This window comes from Cetorhinus maximus, chromosome 6 (genome assembly GCF_964194155.1).
Source record: "Cetorhinus maximus chromosome 6, sCetMax3.hap1.1, whole genome shotgun sequence".
NCBI lineage: Eukaryota > Metazoa > Chordata > Chondrichthyes > Lamniformes > Cetorhinidae > Cetorhinus > Cetorhinus maximus.
The window spans coordinates 46,936,265-46,957,863 of record NC_135884.1 but is presented as its reverse complement, the minus strand read 5'-3'; the positions used below and the strand labels follow the sequence as shown (position 1 = coordinate 46,957,863).

The 21,599-nt window shown below is 40.8% G+C and overlaps 1 protein-coding gene across 1 annotated transcript in view; it reads left to right on the top strand.

The window, feature by feature from the left end:
• LOC144681750 (FERM domain-containing protein 4B-like) overlaps positions 1 to 21,599 on the top strand; it is a 250,803-nt gene that overhangs the window by 127,722 nt on the left and 101,482 nt on the right. Inside the window, exons 6-7 of the mRNA XM_078543692.1 lie at positions 15,927 to 15,983; positions 16,452 to 16,474. Of these exons, the coding sequence (XP_078399818.1) occupies positions 15,927 to 15,983; positions 16,452 to 16,474 (80 nt within the window). The remainder of the gene's footprint in view (positions 1 to 15,926; positions 15,984 to 16,451; positions 16,475 to 21,599) is intronic.

The window sequence follows — 21,599 nt, the reverse complement described above, 5'->3', positions numbered from 1 at the left end:
AACAGTAAGTGTAAGTTTTCACAACCAACAATCAGGTCCCTCGGTAACACAGTGAGTGCATCAGGAATAAATCCACTGAAGACCAAAGTCATAAAAGAATTTCCAGCTCCAAGGAACAGCATGGAGTTACAAAGGTTCATGGGAATGGTGAATCAAGTGGCAATATTTCTCAAAAGCTTAACAGAGCTCAACAAGCCACTGTGCCAGTAGTTACACCAAGACAATGAATAATGTTGAGAAGAAGTATGTCAGAAATCATTCGAAAAAATCAAGGCGAGATTGATGTCATCAGAAATATTTGCACATTACAACCCGGAGTTACCTACAATAATAGTAGCAGATGCATGCTCTACAGGATTGGGCACAGTACTTTTCAGGTAAAAAGAGAAGGAAAACACAGGCCAGTCTATAACACATCACGTTCATGAACAGATTCAGAGAAGAGGTATGCAGTAATCAAAAAGAAAGCATTAGCAGCCACATGGGCATGAGAGAAATTTCCTGACTACATCTTAGGCCTACATGTTAGAGATTTATGGTCTGTTTCTATTATAGTCACACTGTTGAATTCAAAAGAGCTTGCATTGATGCCATCAAGAGTTCAAAGATTTAAATTAAGATTGGTGAGATTTGATATTCATATGGTATATGTTCAAGGGAAACAACAGAACACAGCAGATGCATTATCATGCATTGAAACAGAGATTCTAGAAAAATGTGATATTGAATTTATAGACGAAGTAGAGGAGTTTGGTATAATGACAGTACATACATTACGAGCAACTACACAAAGATTGAGTGAAATCAAAGAGGCAGATCAGAAAATTTTGCATTAGACAATGGCCAACATATATACCACACAGTCCTATCTTGAGACCATATTTCAAGCACAAGCACATCTGACAGTGATCGATGATTTACTGGTATACGGTGATAGAATAGTAAACCCAAGAGCATTGAGACTTGAAATCTTACCATGCCTACATTAAGGTTATTTAGTTACCACCAAGTCCAGATCCAGAGCTCAGTATTTGGTTCGGGGGCCGAGTCTTTCGAAGTCATTGGAAGAAATAATATCCAGATGTGTCACATGGACAATTCAAAGACAGGGATCAAAAGGACCGCTAATATCATCACCTTTTCCTACAAGGCCATGAGAATGCCTAGGAATGGATTATTTGAGCATAAATGGACAATGTTCATAATAGTAGTAGATTTCTACTCGAGATGGATTGAAGTGAAACAGTTATGTGGGAACACATCAGAAGCAGAGATAATGTCCTTGAAAGACATCTTCGCAGTTCATGGAATTCCTGACATGGTGATGTCAGATAACAATCCACAATTTGTGAACATAGAGTTTCAAGAGTTTACAGAACTGTTTGGATTTATTAATATGACAAGTTCACAGAGGTATTCTTAGGCTAATGGAGAAGAGGATATAGGTGTTAGAACTGTAAAGGCATTATTGAAAAAGAATGAGGATTTTCAACTCGCGCTCTTGAGCTACTGATCCTCACCCTTGCAGAGTGGATTGGCTCCAAGCGAGTTACTCATGGGAAGAAGGTTGTGGACACAAATTCCTACCCTTCCACATAAATTGATGCCACAGGTCAAAGACACAGACTTGGAGAAAGTACGAGAAGGAGAGCAAATTTACTGAAATAAACAGATGAAACACTATGATAGTCATCACAGAGCAAGAACATTATCAGATCTTAGACAAGGAGAACAGTTTTGGATCAGTGATCAGTCAAGATTTGGAGAAATCACTACATCTGAGATCTTACATTGTCCAGGTGGAAATGGGCACAGTAAGAAGAAGCAGAAGAGCTTTAATTGTAATTGAACAATGGAGTGAAAATCAGAAACCAGAGAGGTCGCAATCATCAGAAATAATAGAAGAACTGAAACAGGTTATCTCGAACCATCTACTAATTTGAATTCTGTTCAACAGGTCCACAGGACCAACAGCAGAATGAGGAGGCCTTATTCCCCTACAAATGAGAGGAGAACAAGGTATGGTAGACTGACGAAGGCATCCCAACACTTATCAGTGTAAGAGATGAGAATCTCAAAAAAAGGAGGAAGGAAAGAAGAGAGAGAACAAGAAAGAGAACATGGAAAGAGAAAGAAATGACTTTTACCTAAGAGAGCAAAAAGAGGCTACGTTTCCTATGAGCCTTCAAAACACTGAAATGTTCAGAATGACTAGGAGACTAGAAGCATTGGATTTTCATGAACATCAGAGAATATTAAAGTCTGAACAGAGACTTGGGGGTGGGGGAGATGTAAAATAATGGAGTATATTAGACTAAGTCTCATACAGAGTTAACTGTAATAGTTTGTGATGTCATCAAAGGGAGTGACATATACTCATGTGATGTGAGACTCTGGGACAATCTAAATTGAAAGTAAGGGGAAAGCAAACATGGTCAGAAGCTTGTAAGAGCGTTCTTCATAATCTGTAAATATGTTAAAATAAATGTTAGTGTTATATCTAGCAGTCTTCAGAATTCATTGAAACTACTCCAACCTAACAACACAATGATATAACATCCACAAATAAGCACTTTCCAGTAGAGGGCAATGTAGTGTGGTCAAGATCAGGAACTTTCGAGTTTTTGTCTCAGGGAACACTCAGAAAAACTGCCATACTCCATTTGGAATAGTAGGAATCTATGGTCATTGTGATTCATTAGCTCTTATCTTTCTTAATCAGTTAAAAAGCTGGGCACTTCCTGTGGTCCTGTCATTTTCAATCAATCAAATCTCCATGGTTACTGTGTATCCACTGGTACTGTATTTTACTCAAATGGCCATTCTTCCTTTGTGAGTTGAGACACTTAGTGTAATCAGGTTAAAGCAAAAAACTGCGGATGCTGGAAATCCAAAACAAAAATAAAAATACCTGGAAAAACTCAGCAGGTCTGGCAGCATCTGCAGAGAGGAACACAGTTAACGTTTCAAGTCCGTATGATTCTTCAACAGAACTAAGTAAAAATAGCGTAATCAGGTTGTTTAGCTGAGGCCAAACCTTGTTCTAGCTTGATGTTCATATGTATGCACTTTGAAGGGAGTGGGGACAGTTTGGCCAATTTTCTCTCCCTAATTCAAGAGCACTGAAGCCAATTTTAGCATCCATACTGCTACCCTGTCTAAGGTTAGCTAACTTAACACACACTGAGAATCAAATTTGGATCTTTCTACTGTATGTGGCTCAATACTCACTGAATAACTTACTGGGGAGCTTATTGCTCTTAATCACAAAGTAGCAATATTCATTGTTAAGTCACTATTTCAAAAACACTGATGAACAATTAATTAGACAATATATTTCAATATTAAAGTTTTTTTCAGTATCCTTCATTCATGAAAATTATGTCTAATCAATGTATTCCATGTTGCAGTTAAATACATGTAAAGTGAAGAAACAACTTAATTTGGTAAATAGGATGTTTGGGAATGTAGCTTCTATGATTTAGGATAGGAACCTACATATGAATGCAACGATATTCCTAATATCTACAGAATCAATCTACAAAGTAACTACATAAAACAAAATAATCTAATTTTCTGACAAGTCATTTAGAGACTTTTAAGAGTGTTAGAGAATGGAAACATCAGGCTTCCCAGAGTCCAGTTGATAAAAGCAGCATGAAAATGTGCCATACTGTTCAGAAATTCCAGGCTTGATTTTCAGGTTGTACTGCAGTGGTTTAGCCAGGATGCCTCTCAGGTGTTAAAGTTGGTCTCACTGCCCCAAGCTTAGGGAGTGTTCTCGCTACTAATTGCTATCTAGTCAGCCTTGCTAGATAAGTCTGCATGCATGGGCATCTGTGAAGAACAGGATTAGGTTTGATTGTGATCCTCTATGGTTAAATAATCTGACGATGCCCATTGTGCAGGTAGAGCGGTACTTGAGCAATGTACAAAAAAGTTAATATTTAATGCAAGATGGTGTTAATAAAATTACATTAAATGGACTTCTAAACATTATTACTATTGATACTAATCGATAGAGGTCAGATTTTCACACTGAATTTTATTAGTCCTGACTATTGTTTAGAAATTATTGCAGAAATTCTGAGCCATTTAAGAATACCAGAAACTAAAAATCTAATGAAACATTTTTGTTTGAATATACACTTGCTTTTGCTTCAGGTTGATTGTTACTCTTTTTCAGGGTAGAAATAACAACTCTGGGATGAGAGAGTCTTTTTTTTGCCTTTTGTATCAAACTTTCTAGAGAATTCCCACGTCAAGTTTAACTTAACTCGATGTAAAATAAAACTCCTCTACACTTCTCCCAATAATGCACTTTAATCCCAATCTCTGACGAGCAAATTCTACTGCTTCAGTGATATTTGTTTTTCCATTTACCACACCAGCTACCCCTCTGGCATTTTTGAATAAGATTGGCATTCAGGCAAATTTTGTGCAGTTCAGTGTTCCAGATGCATCCCTACTAAGAATTGGGTTGAAACCAACAAAACTTGTTACTTTTACCTAGTTATGATGCATCAACAACAAGATGTATTTAAATAGCATATTAAACCCAGAGAAATGCTTCAAAGTGTTTTGCAAAGGCATAGCCAAAAATAGACACTGAGCCAATATAGTATTGGTTAGATTTTGTGAAGTGGAACAAGCAAAATATCACAGCTATACAGCACTCTCAGATTATTCTTCAGTCGGGGGAAAGCTGACGTCCCTGCATGCACTCTCAAACAAATGCATGGAGCTGTGTTCATCAGCCTTTCGGTGCCTCTGAGTTTTCCTGAGAAGTAGCACTATTTTGGTGAAGAGCAAGGGAACGATCTCTAGTGTCCTGGACAATATTTATCTCTCAATCAACATCACAAAATTTTATTGCTACTAGTGGGAGTTGGCTATATGCAAATTTGCTGCCACATTTCATACATTACAACAGCAACTACTCTTCAAAAGTAGATCTTTGGCTGTAAAGTATTTTTGGAACATCTGGTGGTTGTGAAAGGCACTGTCTGAATGCAAGCATTCCTTTCTTTGGCAGGATAGTTAGCTGTTTTCAGTCATCAAAAGAGGGAATGTGACAATAATCTGAGAGATTTGATTTAAAATCTAAAATTTAAGAAGCCTGTAATGCTGTGTCTGCAGTTATGCTGGTGCTGACACAGTGGCGCTAAATAATATTTACTACAGGATCAAACACCACTATGGTACAAAAAAATAGAATTATACTGTAATGCAAAAATGACTGCATTGCTAAAATATGAGACCTACAATATAACTGGAGCATAAGAATCCTTACACATGGAATATACTTTTTTCCTTCTCAAAAACGATTCAATGATCCTTCCATCCTTGAAAACTATTGTCCCATCTCCAACCTGCCTTTCCTCTCCAAAGACCTTGAACATGCTTTTGACCCCTGCCAGCCGCCCACCCCCCCTCCCCCAAATCTGTGTTCATGCCCATTTATCTTGGAACTCAGCATTTGAATCCCTCCAATCAGGTATTTGCCCCTGCCATAGTATCAAAGTGGCTCTCATCAAAGTCCCAAATGACATTCTTTGTGACTATGACAAAGGTAAGCTATGCCTCCTTATTCTTCTTGACCTCTCCGCAGCCTCTGACATAGTTGACCACATTATCCTCTTCCAACACCTCGCCACTATTGTCCAGCTGGGTGGAACAGCACTTGCCTGATTCCACTCTTACTCACCTAGTTGCAGCCAGAGAATCACCTGTAAAGGCTTCTCTTTCAGTTCTATACCATTGCCTCTGGTATCCTCCAAGGATCCATCTTTCGCCCCTTATTTCTTATGGACCTGCTGCCCCTCAGTGACATCATCCATAAAGACAGTGACAATTTCCAAATGTACGCTGACAAAATCCTGCTCTACCTCATCATGACGTCTCCCTATCCCTCCACCGTCTCTAAATTGTCTGACTGCTTGTCCAGCATTCTGTACTGAATAAGAAGAAATTTCATCCAACTAACTATCGGGAAGACCAAAGCGCCATTGTCTTCAGTCCCACCACAAGCTCTATTCTCTGGCCATCAACTCAATCTCTCTCCCTGGCAACTGTTTGAGGCTAAATCATTAGGGTGGTGTTGTATTTAAACCCAAGATGAGCTTCTCATCATGTATCTGCTCCATCATTAAAACCTCCTATTTCCACCTCCACCTGTCTTCACCCCTGTCTCAACTCATCTACTGCTGAACTCCTGATTCCAGCTTTTGTTACCTCTAGATTTAACTGTCTCAACCCAATCCTAGCCTCCCAACTTCCAACCTGTACAAACTTAAAGCTATCTAAAACTCTACTCGTAAACTAACGCATGCCAAGCCCCATTCACCCATCACCCCTGTGCTTGCTGACCTACATTAGTTTCAGTTTAAGCAAAGACTTGATTTTAGTATTTTACTTCTTGTTTTCAAATCCTTCCAGGGCCTCGCCCAACCCTATCTCTGTAATGTCCTCCAGCCTTATAACCCTCTGAGATTACTGTGCTCCTTCAACTCTGGAGGTGTCAGCTGTGGCTCAGTCCATAGCACCCTCGCCTTTGAATCAGAGGGTTGTGGGTTCACATCCCACTCCCGGAAACCAAGAACTGTGATTGTACTCGAAAGAGTTGCAATCTGTGACTGTTGATAACTCGAAAGAGTTTCAACTCTGCTCTCTTGAGCACCCCAATTTAGTCACTTCATCATTGACAGCTGTGCTTTCAGTTGCCCAGGCCCTAATCTCTGGAATTCCCTCTGTAACCACTCTGCCTCTCTATCACTCTTTCCTCCTTCAAGACATTCCTGAAAACCTACATTTTTGACCAAACTTTTGGCCATCTGCCCTAACATCATCTTATGTGACTCAATGTCAAATTTTGTTTTATGTTTCTGCGAAGCACATTGGGACGCTTCACTACATTAAAGGTGCAATATAAATACAAGTCATTGTTGTCATCTTGTCACTCCAAGTTGGGTTCAAACTTGTTAGGTTCAAACCAAAAGATGAATGGCAAGTGTCAAATTAGCAATCACCGCCCAAATCTAAAACCTTTCCAAATTTTTCTTCCTGACAAAGGAACTGATAACGTAAAGGTGATTGAGAATGCGATATTTTTTCATTAAAAAGGATTCCTTTGCGTGCAGATGTCCATTTGACAATAAAAACCTGACCATGAGAATGTTATAGGTAACTGCTAACGAGTAATATGTCAGTGTAAATGACAACAAAAGGTCAAAGCACTTTCTATTGCATTCCTAAAGAGACATATATCAGACCTGCAACACTGTTTAATAATAAATTGATTTTCCATTCCCCTTGTCAAAAGTTAAATGCAATAGTTTTAGTTCATGTTCACGTGCATTACAAAGACAGCGTGTGTTGCTAAATTGGGAATGGCTTGTGTCTTTGAAAGACTGCTGAACTTTCCTTTTTTCATTAGTACAGATACTTAAGTATTTTAAACATGTTCCAATAACAAATCCAAATTATGCATCTATCAACATCTTTACCGTACAGACTCAGAGGATAAAGAATATCATGTAGCAGAGAACATGTTATTATGTATAAAACATCAGTTTGGCTTCTTTGGAATTGACAAGTTTATCACTCGGTGTTATGCAATAAACACAGCAAAATGTTGAAAATTGTTGTTTAGAGTTGTAATATTTTTTATACTATATATAAATATACAGAGACACAAAATGCCTGATTCATGATTAAAATTGAAAATTGTTGTTTAGAGTTGTAATATTCTTTATACTATATATAAATATACAGAGACACAAAATGCCTGATTCATGATTAAGATAATTTAAAAGCTTATCTGAGATGTATTAGGCCTATGACTTCTTGGAATCTTAAAATATTTATTTTTTGATGTACGATAAATGTTTTTTATCAGACACATATGCTGCATGTCACATTCATGAAGCTTTATGAGCTGTATACACCCAGTCACTGCTCAATAACAGGTTTGGAGCCAGCCTCAAACAAGGAAACTGTTGATAAAATTAACATTTGAAAAGTTTTGCATGTCTTCACTTGGTCAACTCAGAGGGGGAGAGAGAGAGAAGTAAAATAAACTATAAGTAAATCCTTTCCTGCATCTGATGAAGCCCACCTCCTGGTGGATTGGCCAAGAAGTTATATTGACATAAGTGCTTAGAGATGCTAATGGTTTGGATCACTATACACTTCCACTGCTGCTTTATGTTACTTGGGGCAGATTCCACAACAGTGGTGGGAGGAACAGTTGTATACATGCAGCTGTTTTAATAGCAAGACTTGTGACCTCATTTTTGGCTGCCTGACTTTTCTAATGGCTGGGAAGGGCCACATAGGCTGGCTATAAGAATTCTGCATTGCTGGCAATTGCAAGCAAGTTGAGTACTCAACCAATTGACATCCAGAAAAATGGCAGCTTATCACAAAATAAGAGCAGATGAGGGAGACTGTTCCAACTGTCAAAACCCGCTGCAGTGTCTGCTGCTTCTTAAATTATTTCACTTCTATTCTACCTAGAGTTCACTCTGTGTGTTAATGTTTAAGTGTGAAGAAGACTTGTGTGATATCAGTCCAAAATTTGCCTTGTACCTATTTAAACCTGTGGTCCCTTGCTTTGATCTCAAATTGTTAAGTGATTTACCAGATCAGCTTTTTCCATACAGTTTATAATTTGGTAAACCTCTATTGGTGCACATCTCAGTCATGAGTCAAAGTTTCTCCAGTCATTCCTTATAATTTAGAGCTCTTCGACTGAAGATCAACCTTGTGGCTCTTCCCTGTACTGTCTCCAGTGCTTGAATGTTTCCCTTGTGGAGAAAGAAGTGGACAGAGTACTTAGTTGCCCTCTGACCAGAGCATCATACAATTTGATCATGACTTCCTCTGACTTGTATTTCATTGTTTTAACTGTATAGTGCAGTATTCTATTGGCATTGTTGATTGCTGTTCTGGACTGGTCAGACATTTTCAGCACTGAGTCTATAAATACTCCTATGTAATTTTCAACTTCATTCTTAGCTATTTCAACACCACAGCCAAGCAATTGCATTCTGTTTTTGCTAACTCTGGAAACACCTGGGTAAATTTTCAACAAGCTTTTATTTCAGTTTACATTCTCATCACTCTGCTGATGGATTCTAAATATGCTGTCTTCAGTCTCTTTATGTCAGATTTATGAATTTATTGCATTTTATATGAATACAAGTCATAAGTAATCACAAGTAAAAGCAGCCTTCTGTCAGCAAAAATGAAATAACCTTGAATGACATCCGGTTAACAAAAAATGTTTTCTTTACAAGAGATTTTACTCCCCAAAGAAATCTCTACCACAATAATCATCACTATTCAGTTTAAGAAGAGGTAACGAAACATGATATAATTGCACACCCTGTGTTTTGAATATTTCGGTTTCAGAAGGAATTGTTGATGACATAATTGGTAACTGGAGTTACAGATCTGCACAGCATGGGGTTGTGGGGGGGGTGGTGAAGATTTAACTCCCTCACACTGTCTGGCTCAAACGAGCCTCCCAGCCAAGTTCCCTTGATCGTGTTCTTAACACACAATATTTCAACAAAAATCAAGTTAGAATAAAATTAATGGATAAGTGACAAAAGATCTTAAAAATTCCTATCAGCAAATACTATACTCAGTTATACTGCCAAATTAGTTGAGACCAAATCCAGAGTTCATGCTGAACCTGTACTGCATACATTTTTCAAACTAAGATCCATACTCGAGGGCAGTCTGTGATGGGATTCTAATATGGAGATCTGGAACATCAACAGATATCTGTATCTTTCTGCACATTTTAATTACTAGCATGTTATTTATGTTGCTGCATGCTAGTAAAATGTTCTCTGCAAAAACATAATTTCTTCATAACTGAAAAAGAAAGAACTTGCATTTATATTGTTCTATTCACCCCCTCAGATTGTCTCATAGAGCTTTGCAGCCAAATCATCTTTCAACTGTTGTTAAATATGCAAACATCACAATCCCTTAAGCACACAGCAGATTTAATATTGCTGTAGGAATGCTCAATGGTCTTTTGTTACAGTATGAATGCTTAATTTACCTCTAACAATTATTTCCCCTCAATTGAAATTATTAACCCATTTAAAATGAGATTGTCAACTGTAATTTCTATCCATTCATTTTTAAAATGGTCACTGAAGACAAGCCTCATCCTCTGGAGCTGCAGTTTCCTTAATTGGAGTTGCTGCTAGTAGAATAATAACATAATTGTGGCACTAACAATCAGCCAATTAAAAAAAATGTAAAAGAAGTATCCCTACCGCTTGAGGGCCATTTAAAATGCGGGTGTGTTGAGCAGATTGCAGCTGCATGTTCCCACCCTTCGGCCTGACCCTATTTTCCTGTCACAGCATGATGTAATGGATTCACCATCACATCTGACACTGATATTTATTAACCCGGAAAGAAAGAACGTAGAAGCAAACTGAGTGGATGGAATATTTTCCTCTATTTCTATTTACAAATGACATTATTTTTGTTGAGGATGGAAGTAGCCACAACTGAGAAGGTGTGCTGCTTTTGGAATACTGCCAATATTACAAACATAAAAGCAAAATACTGTGGATACTGGAAATCTGAAATAAAAACAGAAAATGCTGGAAGTACTCAGCAGATCTGGCAACATCTGTGGGGAAGGAAACAGAGTTAATGTTTCGGGTCTGTGTCCTCACACCAGGATACTACTGCAGTACTGCCTTTTCTACTCTGAATGCTTCCAGAACACTGCCAATACAATGAATGCAACCACTTAGCAAATGAGCATTACCTAGGTGGCTTGCCTTAAGGTAATGCATCCTCAATGAGACAGACAAGATCAGCTATTCCTCGGGTAAAAAAGCACACCCAACCATTAAGAACAATCCACGAATACTCCAAAAAGATGCATCACCCTAAGACTATACTTAGGCTATGAGGATGATCAAAATATAATAATAGCTCCTTCAAATCTGTTTTATTATTGGCAGTAATAAAAACAGAAAATGCAGGAAATATTCAGGTCAGGCAGCATCTGCAGACAGAGAACAGAGTTAACATTTCAGGTCGATGACCCTTCATCAGAACTGGGAAAAGTTAGAAATGTAATGGTTTTAAGCAAGTGAAAGTGGGAGGATGGGAAAAGAACAAACGGAAATGTCTGTGAATGGGTGGAAGAGAGGAAAGATTAAATGACAAAAGAATTAGTGGTGTAAAGCCAAAAGGAGTGGTAATTGCACAAATCAAGAAGCAAATGATGTGTTTAGAGGAGGTGTGAATGGCAGAAGCATGAACAGCTGCCATCTGAAAGCAGAGATTATGGTCTGAAATTGTTGAACTGAGTGTTGAGAGCGGAAGGATGTAAATTCTCTAATCGAAAGGTGAGTAGCTGTTCCTTGAGCTTACACTGAGTTTCATTGGAACACACTGCAGGAGGTCAAGGATAAAGAGGACAGTATGAGAGCAAGGTAACAGCTAAAGAAGAGTCAGGCAGGGCTGCCCTCTCGCGCCTGTCCTTTTTGTGTGCTGCATAGAACCCTTTGCCGAGTCCATCAGGAAGGATCCGGGCATAAGAGGAGTGACGATCCCAGGCAGTGGAGGCACTCAGGTAAAAGCCTCCCTGTACATGGACGACGTCGCCGTCTTCTGCTCGGATCCGCTGTCGGTGCGCAGACTGATGCACGTCTGCGACCAGTTTGAACTGGCCTCGGGAGCCAAGGTAAATCGTGGGAAGAGCGAGGCCATGTTCTTTGGGAACTGGGCTGACCGATCCTTTGTCCCCTTCACTGTCAGGGCTGACGGCCTGAAGGTGCTGGGGATATGGTTCGGAGGGACCGGGGCATGCGTTAGAAACTGGAAGGAGCGAGTGGCTATGGTGAAAAGGAAACTGGGCATGTGGGAGCGACGCTCCCTCTCCATTGCGGGTAAGAACCTGGTCATCAGGTGTGAGGTACTCTCGCTGTTGCTGTACGTGGCGCAGGTCTGGCCCATTCCACACTCCTGCGCGATGGCGATCACTCGAGCCATCTTCCGCTTTATCTGGAGGTCGAAAATGGATCGTGTCTGCAGGGACGCGATGTACAAGCCTCTAGATAAAGGGGGAAAAAACGTGCCCAACATCGCCCTCATACTGATGGCCACCTTTGTGTGCGGCTGCATCAAGCGGTGCGTAGACCCTCAGTACGCAAACACCAAGTGTCACTACGTGCTGAGGTTCTACCTGTCCCCGGTGTTGCGAAGGATGGGTCTGGCCACGCTGCCGCGGAACGCTCCAAGTAGTTGGACCGTGCCGTACCACCTGTCCCTGGTGGAAAAATTTATGCAGAAAAACACCTTTGACCACAAGTCCATCAGGCAGTGGTCAGCACGTAACGTCCTAGAGGCCCTGAGGGATAAGGAGAGGGTGGACCCTGTGGGATGGTTCCCCGAGCAGACTGTCAAAGTCATTTGGCAGAATGCCTCATCGCCAGAACTTTCCAACAAGCACCAAGACGTAGCTTGGCTGGTGGTGAGAAAGGCCCTCCCCGTCAGATCCTTCCTACACGCCAGGAGTCTCACCCCCTCTGCACGATGCCCTCGAGGTGGCTGTGGTGGGGAAGAGACCGTTGTTCACCTCCTTGTGGATTGTGCCTTTGCAAAGAAAGTCTGGAGAGAGATGCAGTGGTTGCTGTCGAGGTTCATCCCGAGCAGTTCTGTGACACAGGACTCTGTGCTCTACGGGCTGTTCCCAGGGACACACACCGAGACAAACATCAACTGCAGCTGGAGGATCATCAACTCGGTGAAAGACGCGCTTTGGTCTGCCCGAAACTTGTTGGTCTTCCAGCACAAAGATTTGTCCCCGACCGATTGTTGCGGACTGGCACAATCCAAAGTCCAGGACTACGTGCTGAGGGACGCACTAAAGCTTGGGGCAGCTGCCGCAAAGGCGCAATGGGGAAGGGTCGCTGTCTAAGACCTTTCTACCACAGCGCACCGAGAGACTGGGAACTGTTTAGAGCCCCTCGGGCTGTACAGATCAAAATGAAAGGCTGTAAATGACTGTAATATTGTTTGTACTGATGCACCTGGTGATACATTTTGTAAAAGTTTAACCTGGATTGTACCCTTGTAATGTTGTTTTTGAAATGGTTTTGAATGTGATTGAAGATTTTTTATGAATAAAGTATATTTTTACAATAAAAAAAAAGGTAACAGCTAAAGAAAGACTGACAAAGATGTGATAGACACAAGACAAAGGGAGTGTTAATGGTAGAGGTAAAGAGTAAAGAAGGTGCTGATAGTGGCATAAAGGTAACATAACCGAACAAGGGTCAGCACTCAAAGCAAAACTCAGAAACATGTGACAGATGGCTTTGTGGGGAGAGGGGGTTTGGGGAAAAAGGATAAAAAATGAACAAATAAATAAAAGAATAAAATAATTTTTTAAAATAAAAATTGGATTAAAAGAGGAGTCAAGGTGGAGGAGACAGTTCATGGTCTGAAGTTGTTGAACTCGATGTTAAGTCTGGAAGGCTGCAAGGTGCCTAATCAGAAGATGACGTGCTGTTCCTCCAGTTTGCATTGGGCTTCTAACGATCATGGCAGCAGGCCAAGCACAGGCATGAGAGCAGGATAGTGCATTGAAATAGCAAGTTACAGGAAGGTCTGGGTCATGCTTGCAGACTGAGCGAAGGTGTTCCTCAGGAGATGTGGTGTTTGGTGTGTTTCATGCTGGAAGTAGTAGAAATGGTGGAGGATGATCTATTGAATACAGAGGCTTCTGGGATTGAAAGTAAGATCATGGGGAGGGAAAGGGCATGGGGAAGGTGTAAGAGAAGTACAGGAAATGGGACAGACATGGTTGAGAACCTTGTCAACCACAGTGAAGTGGGGTACTTGGAATCCTCGGTCGAGGAAAAAGGAAGACATATCAGAAGGGCTGGCACAGAAGGTTGCATTATCAGAACAGATGCGATGGAGAGGGGAAAACTGGAAGAATGGAATTGAGCCCCTTTGCAGAAAGCATGATGTGAGGGAATGTAGTTGAGGTAGTTGTAGGAGTCACTGGGTTTACAGTGAATATTTGTTGCTAGCCTATCTCCAGATAGAGACAGAGAAGTCTAAGAAGAGGAGAGTCAGAGACGGACCGTGTGAAAGTGGGAAAAGACAGGAAATTGGATGGAAAATTGATTAAATTTTCCAATTCAGGGTGAGAGCAGGAAACAACACCAATACAGTTATCAATGCACTGGAAAAAGAGGTGAGGGAGGGGACCTGAGTTAGACTGGAACAAGGAACATTCCACATATCCCACAAAAAGGCAGACATAGCTAGAACCAATGTGAATATCCATAGCAACACCTATTATTTGGAGGAAGTGAGTGAAGTTAAAGGATAAGTTGTTCAAATTGAGAACAAGTTTAGCCAGATAGGGGAAGGTGATGGTGGAAGGGGACTGGTTGACCCTCCATTCAAGGAAGTTGCAGAGAGCCTTCATACCACTCTGGTGGGAGATGGAGGTGTAGAGAGATTGGATTCCCATGGTGAAGACAGTTAGAGCCAATAAATTGGAAACTATTGAAGTGATGGAGGGCATCGAAGGAGTCATGAATAAATGAAAAATACTGGCAGCATCTGTGGAGAGAGAAACAAAGTTAACGTTTCAATGTACATTTCTATTCTTTAGCTCTGAAGAAGAGTCATACGGACCTGAAGGAGTCATGGATGTGGGTGGAAGAGACTGGACATGAAACAAAAGAATATAGTCGATATAGGAAGAAATCAGTTTCAATGTGGCAGGAACAGGCTAAAATGTTAGGTCTACCAGGACAGTCCTGTTTGTGGATCTTGAGAAGGAGATAGAAGTGGGCTGTTCAGGGATGATGAGGTTGGGGCCATAGAAGGAAGATCTTCAGAAAAGATGAGGTCAGCGACAGATATGAAGACGATGACTTGATATTCAGTGGTGCGGTCATGGTCTGGAGTAGGTAGACATTTGGCCTCTGCTAGGTAGAGCTGGGATCTCCAGACAACACCACCATGCTTGTCAGCTGGTTTGATGACATCATTATGGTTAGACGGAGAGAAGAGTGCTGCATGTTCAGAGGGAGACAGGTTAGAGTGGGCAAGGGGAGCAAAGAGATTGAGACAGCCAATGTCATGCTGGCTGTTCTCAATAGAATAATCGAGAGAGGGGTAAGATGCCCGAGGGGTTCAAGTGGAGGGAGAATACTGGAGGCGGGTAGAAGAGTCAGCTGTTGTTATTGGCACATTTAACTCTGGGGTCGATATATCTGAATGTCCCGAAATATAACTGTCCCTTCTTTATGGGGTGAACATGTCGATATATTTCTAATTGCTCAAACACCGAAAGAAGTTGCACTTTCTTCTCAAACCCATTCGCGTCAACCTCCGTATTTATTTACAACCCATTGTTTGTGTGGGTGTGAATCAGGCATGAACGGAAAACTCATAAAACCCCCACCCATAGGCTAAAAGCATTGGTGTTTTTTAAAAGGAGAGCCAGTTTTCACCGGAGGTTTTACGCACTCTTCCATCCGTATCAGGGTAAAACTACTTCTGCCGCCACCTCCCGCTTCCTCTCATCTCCCAATGTGAGTGAGACTAACCCAACCCGGTCATTTAGCCCGGGAGCGGTCAGCTCACACCTCAGTCAATAGCCACACCAGAGGCTTCTCCAAGTGTTGGCGTCTGCTTTAATATATGTGTGTGAATAGAGTGATTGTACGGGCTGGGCTGGCAGCTGTTGGTATGTAAGTGGCTGTGAGTTTGTAAACCCCCCGCCTCCCCCCCTCCCCCCCTCCGGCCGGTGTGGTATGGCCGAGTCCTGGAGGGAGTGTCCGGTTGTCCGAACTCCACTCGCCGGCTGGCTGCTGCCTGATGACTGAACTTTTCTCTGCCTTTTCCCACAGGGCGACATTGAGGTGGACAGCGAGACGGTGTTCGAGTTAGCTGCGTACGTGCTGCAGGTGAGAGGAGTCGCTGCGGGGTTGTTTCCTGGTGTGACAGCGGAGCCTCCCGGCTTCACAGATCCACCCACCGCAGTCAGGGCACAGAAACTTGCAGTGGGGCAGCTTTAGCCGCCGAGTTTCCACTCGGTGAGGAGCTGTTACTCCCCTGCGCTTTGCCTGCTGCCTTGTTTTCGCACATTCCAGACAGCGTGTTGTACTCAGTGGTCTGCGTCTGGTCTGTGAGCTGATGTTACCGCGCCATCTCTCACCTTGTGTTTCTTGTTGCTGGGGAAGAGTTGCCAATGTCCCTGTTGGACTCTTGCATGCTGATCCAGTCTACTCTCGTTTCATTTGCACCCTTTCCATAATTTTACAGTTTCCCTACTGTCTAAATTAATAACTAAGGGGCTTGGCATTTCTGAGTTTTAAAAACATTTTCTTGCGTTCTGTTCACATACTGACTGATCCCCCTTTCCAATTCCCCAGGAAACGAAAGGAGATTACATCAGGTAAGCAATAAACACTTACATCTGTTTTACTGAATTTACCGTCAAAAATAAGGTATGAAATTAAAAGCCTAATTGCGATTCGTCTATGTGCGTGTGCGCGTTTCGAATTTTAAAAGCTCCTTTTGGCAAGTAGAACTAGATTACATTTTTGTGTGATTGCTGCTCGCTTCCACTTTTATTAATGTAGGATGGATGTGAGTTGCAGCAGATTATTTTTCAGTTAAATGTAAACGGAAGCAGTGTAAGATTGTCATAGACGCAGCCTGTTTCTTTTTGTCAGACCTGCAACAGTACAACCTCAGAAGGGTAATGTATGCAACGAGACGATCACATTTGTCAGCTGCTTGGTTTTTAAGCTTTATGTGCAGCTTTCTCTCTCTCTCACAGCTGCCCTGGTGGGGCCTCACACTTCATACACTTGACCTCACGGTTACTGGGAGGCTGCTATGTGAATTGGAATTGCTAGTCCAAGCTGCCTACCACTGAACGTTGGCACGTTTATCTTTGAAAAACATTCCTACACAATAATAGTTCTGTGTTTTAAAACCATAATTTTACAACTGATTATACGTGTCTAAAGCTTTTGGTGAGGAGAAAGACTGGCATGAGATTAATTCGTTTGAATCAGTGCCTGTTGGAAATGACCTGTTAAACTCAGTATGTGCTTTTTTGCCTTCCCAAAAATATTCAATGGTTGGAATTTAATTGCAAAACACCCTGCCTTATAGTAAATAATTATGTTGCTACCATAGCTCTCTCTTGCCTATGTGTGATTTTCTGGTCCTTTGAAATCAAATTACTTTTTTTTAAAAATACTTTATTTGAAAACAACTGAAAACAACTAAAGGTCTTTGTAATAGTCTTTGAAATACAAAAAGATTGTCACACCCTGTTGGTGTTTAGGAGTGGTTACAAATGGAGTGTATACACAGCAAAGTGGTGCCCATAAGGATTGTTTTAAAAATTTGAGTTGTTACTCAAAGCAACTGGGTAATTATAATTTATGATATTTAAGTTTCATTTAAACCTGAAAGGAATCAGGAAAAAGTCCAAAAGGTTAGGAATCACTATTTGAGCCTTTGCTCAGTACGACCTACCTTGTGTCAGCTATGCCTCTGTCAGAAAGTTTTGTTTAAGCCCCGTTCCAGGGATTTGAGCAGAAAAACCCTGGGCTAATTTTGCAGTGCATTCCCAAGTAAGTGCTGTACTGTCGGAGATACTGGTTTACAGATGAGATATAATGCTGAAGCCCTGCTGACTGCCTCATGTGGACATAAAATATCTCATGGTGCTCTTTTGAAAAAGAGGAGAATTATCCCCAGTGCCCTGGCCTCAATCAAAATCTCCTTCCAAATGCATGACCTCTACCAAAGGTATCAGGCACTTGGGAATACCACCACCTGCAAGTTCCCCTTAGAGACATTCACCATCCTGATATGGGAAGTATATTGCTATTCCTTCATAATTGCTGTGCCAAAATCCTAGAACTCCCTCCCTAACAACATTGGGAGCACCTTCACTATATGGAGTGCTGCGATTCACTAAGATAGCTCGCCACCACCTTCTCAAAGGCACTTAGGGATGCGCAATAAGTGCTAGTCTTGCCAGTGACACCCACATCTCATGAAAATAAAAGAAATGTTACACTGCTACTTCTCTCCTGAAAGATAGTTAACAATGGGCCATTGAACAATTGGAAAAACATACATTTGAGCTCCCACTAAGGCAATCAACAGGTACCAAGAGCAGCTTATGAGCAGTGCAGTTCATGAAATAGATATTAGTGCACCATCATGTTCCTGACCACAGAGTGGATGACAAAGAGCTGTGCTCAGTGATAAACTGGCATAAAACAAAGCCTTCTAACTTTGCAATTTATTATATTCCTGCTTGTGGGAGCTTGCTGTGTGCAAATTGGCTGCAATGTTTCCTACAGTACAACAGGGACTGCACTTCAAAACTTATTTCATTGGCTGTAAAACACTTTGGCACATCCTCCAGTCAAGAAAGGCACTACATAAATGGTCATTTGAACTTGAAATTCAAACTTGAAATGTCCTGTGAAAGAGCTATTAAAACGTGCCATACGTCTGAGGTTGTGGAATATTCACTATAAGGGGCTACACTTGATTGGATGTTGGAATGTTAATCTGCAATTGTACTGAGAATGGGTACTAAATAGAGGAGTGAAAACTTCCTCTGTACAAAGTTGACACATGGGATTTTGTGAACTTGTTAGAGGCAAAGATCTCAGTTGTGGCATAACACAACACGAGTTAGCTGACAAGCAAGTGTTTGTAAAGTTTATTATCATGTAGATGAATGCATTCTGGAAAAGAAACAGCTTATTTAAAAATACCTCTTAGACTGCCTATACAGCACACTTTGAGTGAACCTGGATAAAATGATATGTATTTGAAATATTTCAGTAATGCTTTTTATTACCTTTAAAGTTGCTTGGAAATGTATGCCATCTGCTGATGATACATGTTTTTGTTTGTGCAGCCTGTTTCATCAGGTGATAATTCAAAACCTAAACAATATCATCTAGTTGACAGAACTTTCTTTTTATGAAGATGCTGGCATTTAATTTAAAAAAACATCAGTTTATTTTCCCTTGTCGGCTGCTTTGTGGTGGACACCTTTCTCCCAGCACTAAAAGCTGGGAGTTAAATAAATTGCACTGGATTGTCTTTTTTATTTCCCTCTTCTTCATCCTTATCTCCCCCTGCGCTCCCAGCTCTAAATTCACCAATGATAAATTTGCATTGTTTGTGTGGAGTAGTGCTAGAGTGAAGTAGAGGCATGATGCACATCTGTCATTTCTCCCACGTTTTTGATCCAGTTAAGCTATTGGGGGAAACAACAAGTGAAGTCTTGGTACTTTCGCGTACATTCTAACTTTTTACCCTTGGTAAGCTCTCTGTCTCGCAACAACTTGATAGATGCTTGAATGGGTAGTGACATGTGGTCATGAGAAGGCCTAAATTCTGATCTATTTTTCAATGTCTACCACCTTTACTGTCATTTCAAATTAAATACCTGCTGGTAGCCTGAACTTGCGTCAGTGTACACTAATACCACCATACAATGTGGGATCAGTGTTCTGCTGATGCTTTATTTATGGAGAGTGGTGCATGTTGTCAATGGTGTGTTAGATCTTCCTTTGCTGCTGCCACAAATCTCAGCACCTGTGTGTATTCATCCATCTTAGACTACACCTTAGGTGTTAGGTTGATGCCAAAGAGAATATGATCTCAATTGACAAAATTGTAGTAAATGATCTGTGTGAGCCGCTTTTTCCACTTTTCTTGTGAAGCTTGCACGCTCAACATCAAAATCATTTGTATGTAGAAGAGGGAATCATTGGAATGATGTATGCCTGCATTACTTCTAATCCAGAAAGTCCAAATCTAAAGTACTTATATTAAATAAAATTTTATTTTGTATTAATAATTATATGCTACCTGCCTGGGAACTAATGATATGGTTGCATTCATTTTATTATATCATCATTCAGGAATATGCACCAACATGATGCCTAATTCCTCAAGTCTTGACTAGTCTTTGTCCTTTAAATTGCATCATGGTGTACTCATTACACATAGAGAATCATTGACCAATAGTGCACAACCATTCGGCCCATCAAGTCTGAATGAGCTGCTTTGAAGAGCAATCCAGTTAATCCCACTCCATGGCTGCTTTCTCCATAGCCTTACATTTTTTTCCTCCAAGTATTTATCTAATTCTCTTTTGAAAGCTGCTATTGGAATCTGTTTTCACCGCCTTGTTTCCACCATTCTATTGGGCAGTGCATTCCAAATACTAACTGCTCATTGGAGGAAATAAGGATTTTCTCCATGTTGCCTCCTTTGCCGATCGCTCTACATCTGTGCTCTTCATGATTTTAAACACTTCTTTCAAATTTCCTTTAGCCTTCTCTGCCCTAAAGACAACAACCATTGCTTCTCCAGTCTATCCACGTAACTGTAATCCCTCATCCCTGAACCGTTCAAGTAAATTGCTTCTGTATCCACTCCCAAAGCCTTAATATTCTTCCTAAAATGTGGTGCCCAGTACATATATTTTTTAAAAACTTTTAAAATGAAGCTACTGGTGATTGGTTTGGAGCATCCTGTGAAGTAGTGAAATATAGGTTGATGCTCCTGACTATGTGTCCAAAGTTGCTGACTGGGGACAATGGCACTTATAAACTCTTTAATTTGTGAAAATACTCAAAATGATCAGTTCCTATGTCAGGATATGCACAATTCTTTACAAGCAAACCATACTAAAAGGAAGGACGAAGCAATTTAGTCATTGAATAGTAACATAATGAAGGAAAGTAAGATAGAACATCTCTGTCACAATCTGGATGTTCCAAAGTATTATACTGTCAACTTCGTACTTTTAAGCTGTAATCACTGTTTTCTTTTATAGAAAACACCATAGGCAGTATGCAGACAGCAAGGTGCCACAAATGGCAATGTGATGTCAACCAAATAATGTGTTTTATGGATATGGATTGAGCTATAATTATTGGTCAGGATACTTGGGATAACTGCCCTGCTCTGTTATTCAATTACAGCATGGCTGATCAGTGCCTCAACTTCATTTTCCCAACATTTTGCTCCATATGCCTTACTTAACAAAAACTTGAAAGCTCTGGTTGTCCCAGCATTCATGTCTCTGTTGAGAAGAGTTCCAAATCTCAACTACACTTTTTGTGGGGAAAAAAGTGCTTCCTGGTTAAGTTCCTGAATGATCTAGCTGTAACTCGAAGATTATGTCCCCTTGCCCTTGATTTTTCCCCACCAGAGGAAATAGATTCTGTGTAGCTACTCTTTCAATTCCTTATCAATATTTTACAAACCTTGATCGGATCACCCCTCAATCTCCAATACTCAGGGAAATAGAGTCAGATAAATGCAGCCAGTGTTGTTCCACAGTCAACAATCATCTATCGCAGATTAAACCTGTAAAATGTGTCAAGCATCTCTTTCCCATGGCTCAGAGCTCTTGGATACACAGGGAGGGCTGCTTTTAGATTTTCAGGTTTAAAGACAAGATATTAAATGTATTTGTAGCAAAGAGAGGCAGTAGTTGCAAAGTTAGAAGGCTTTGT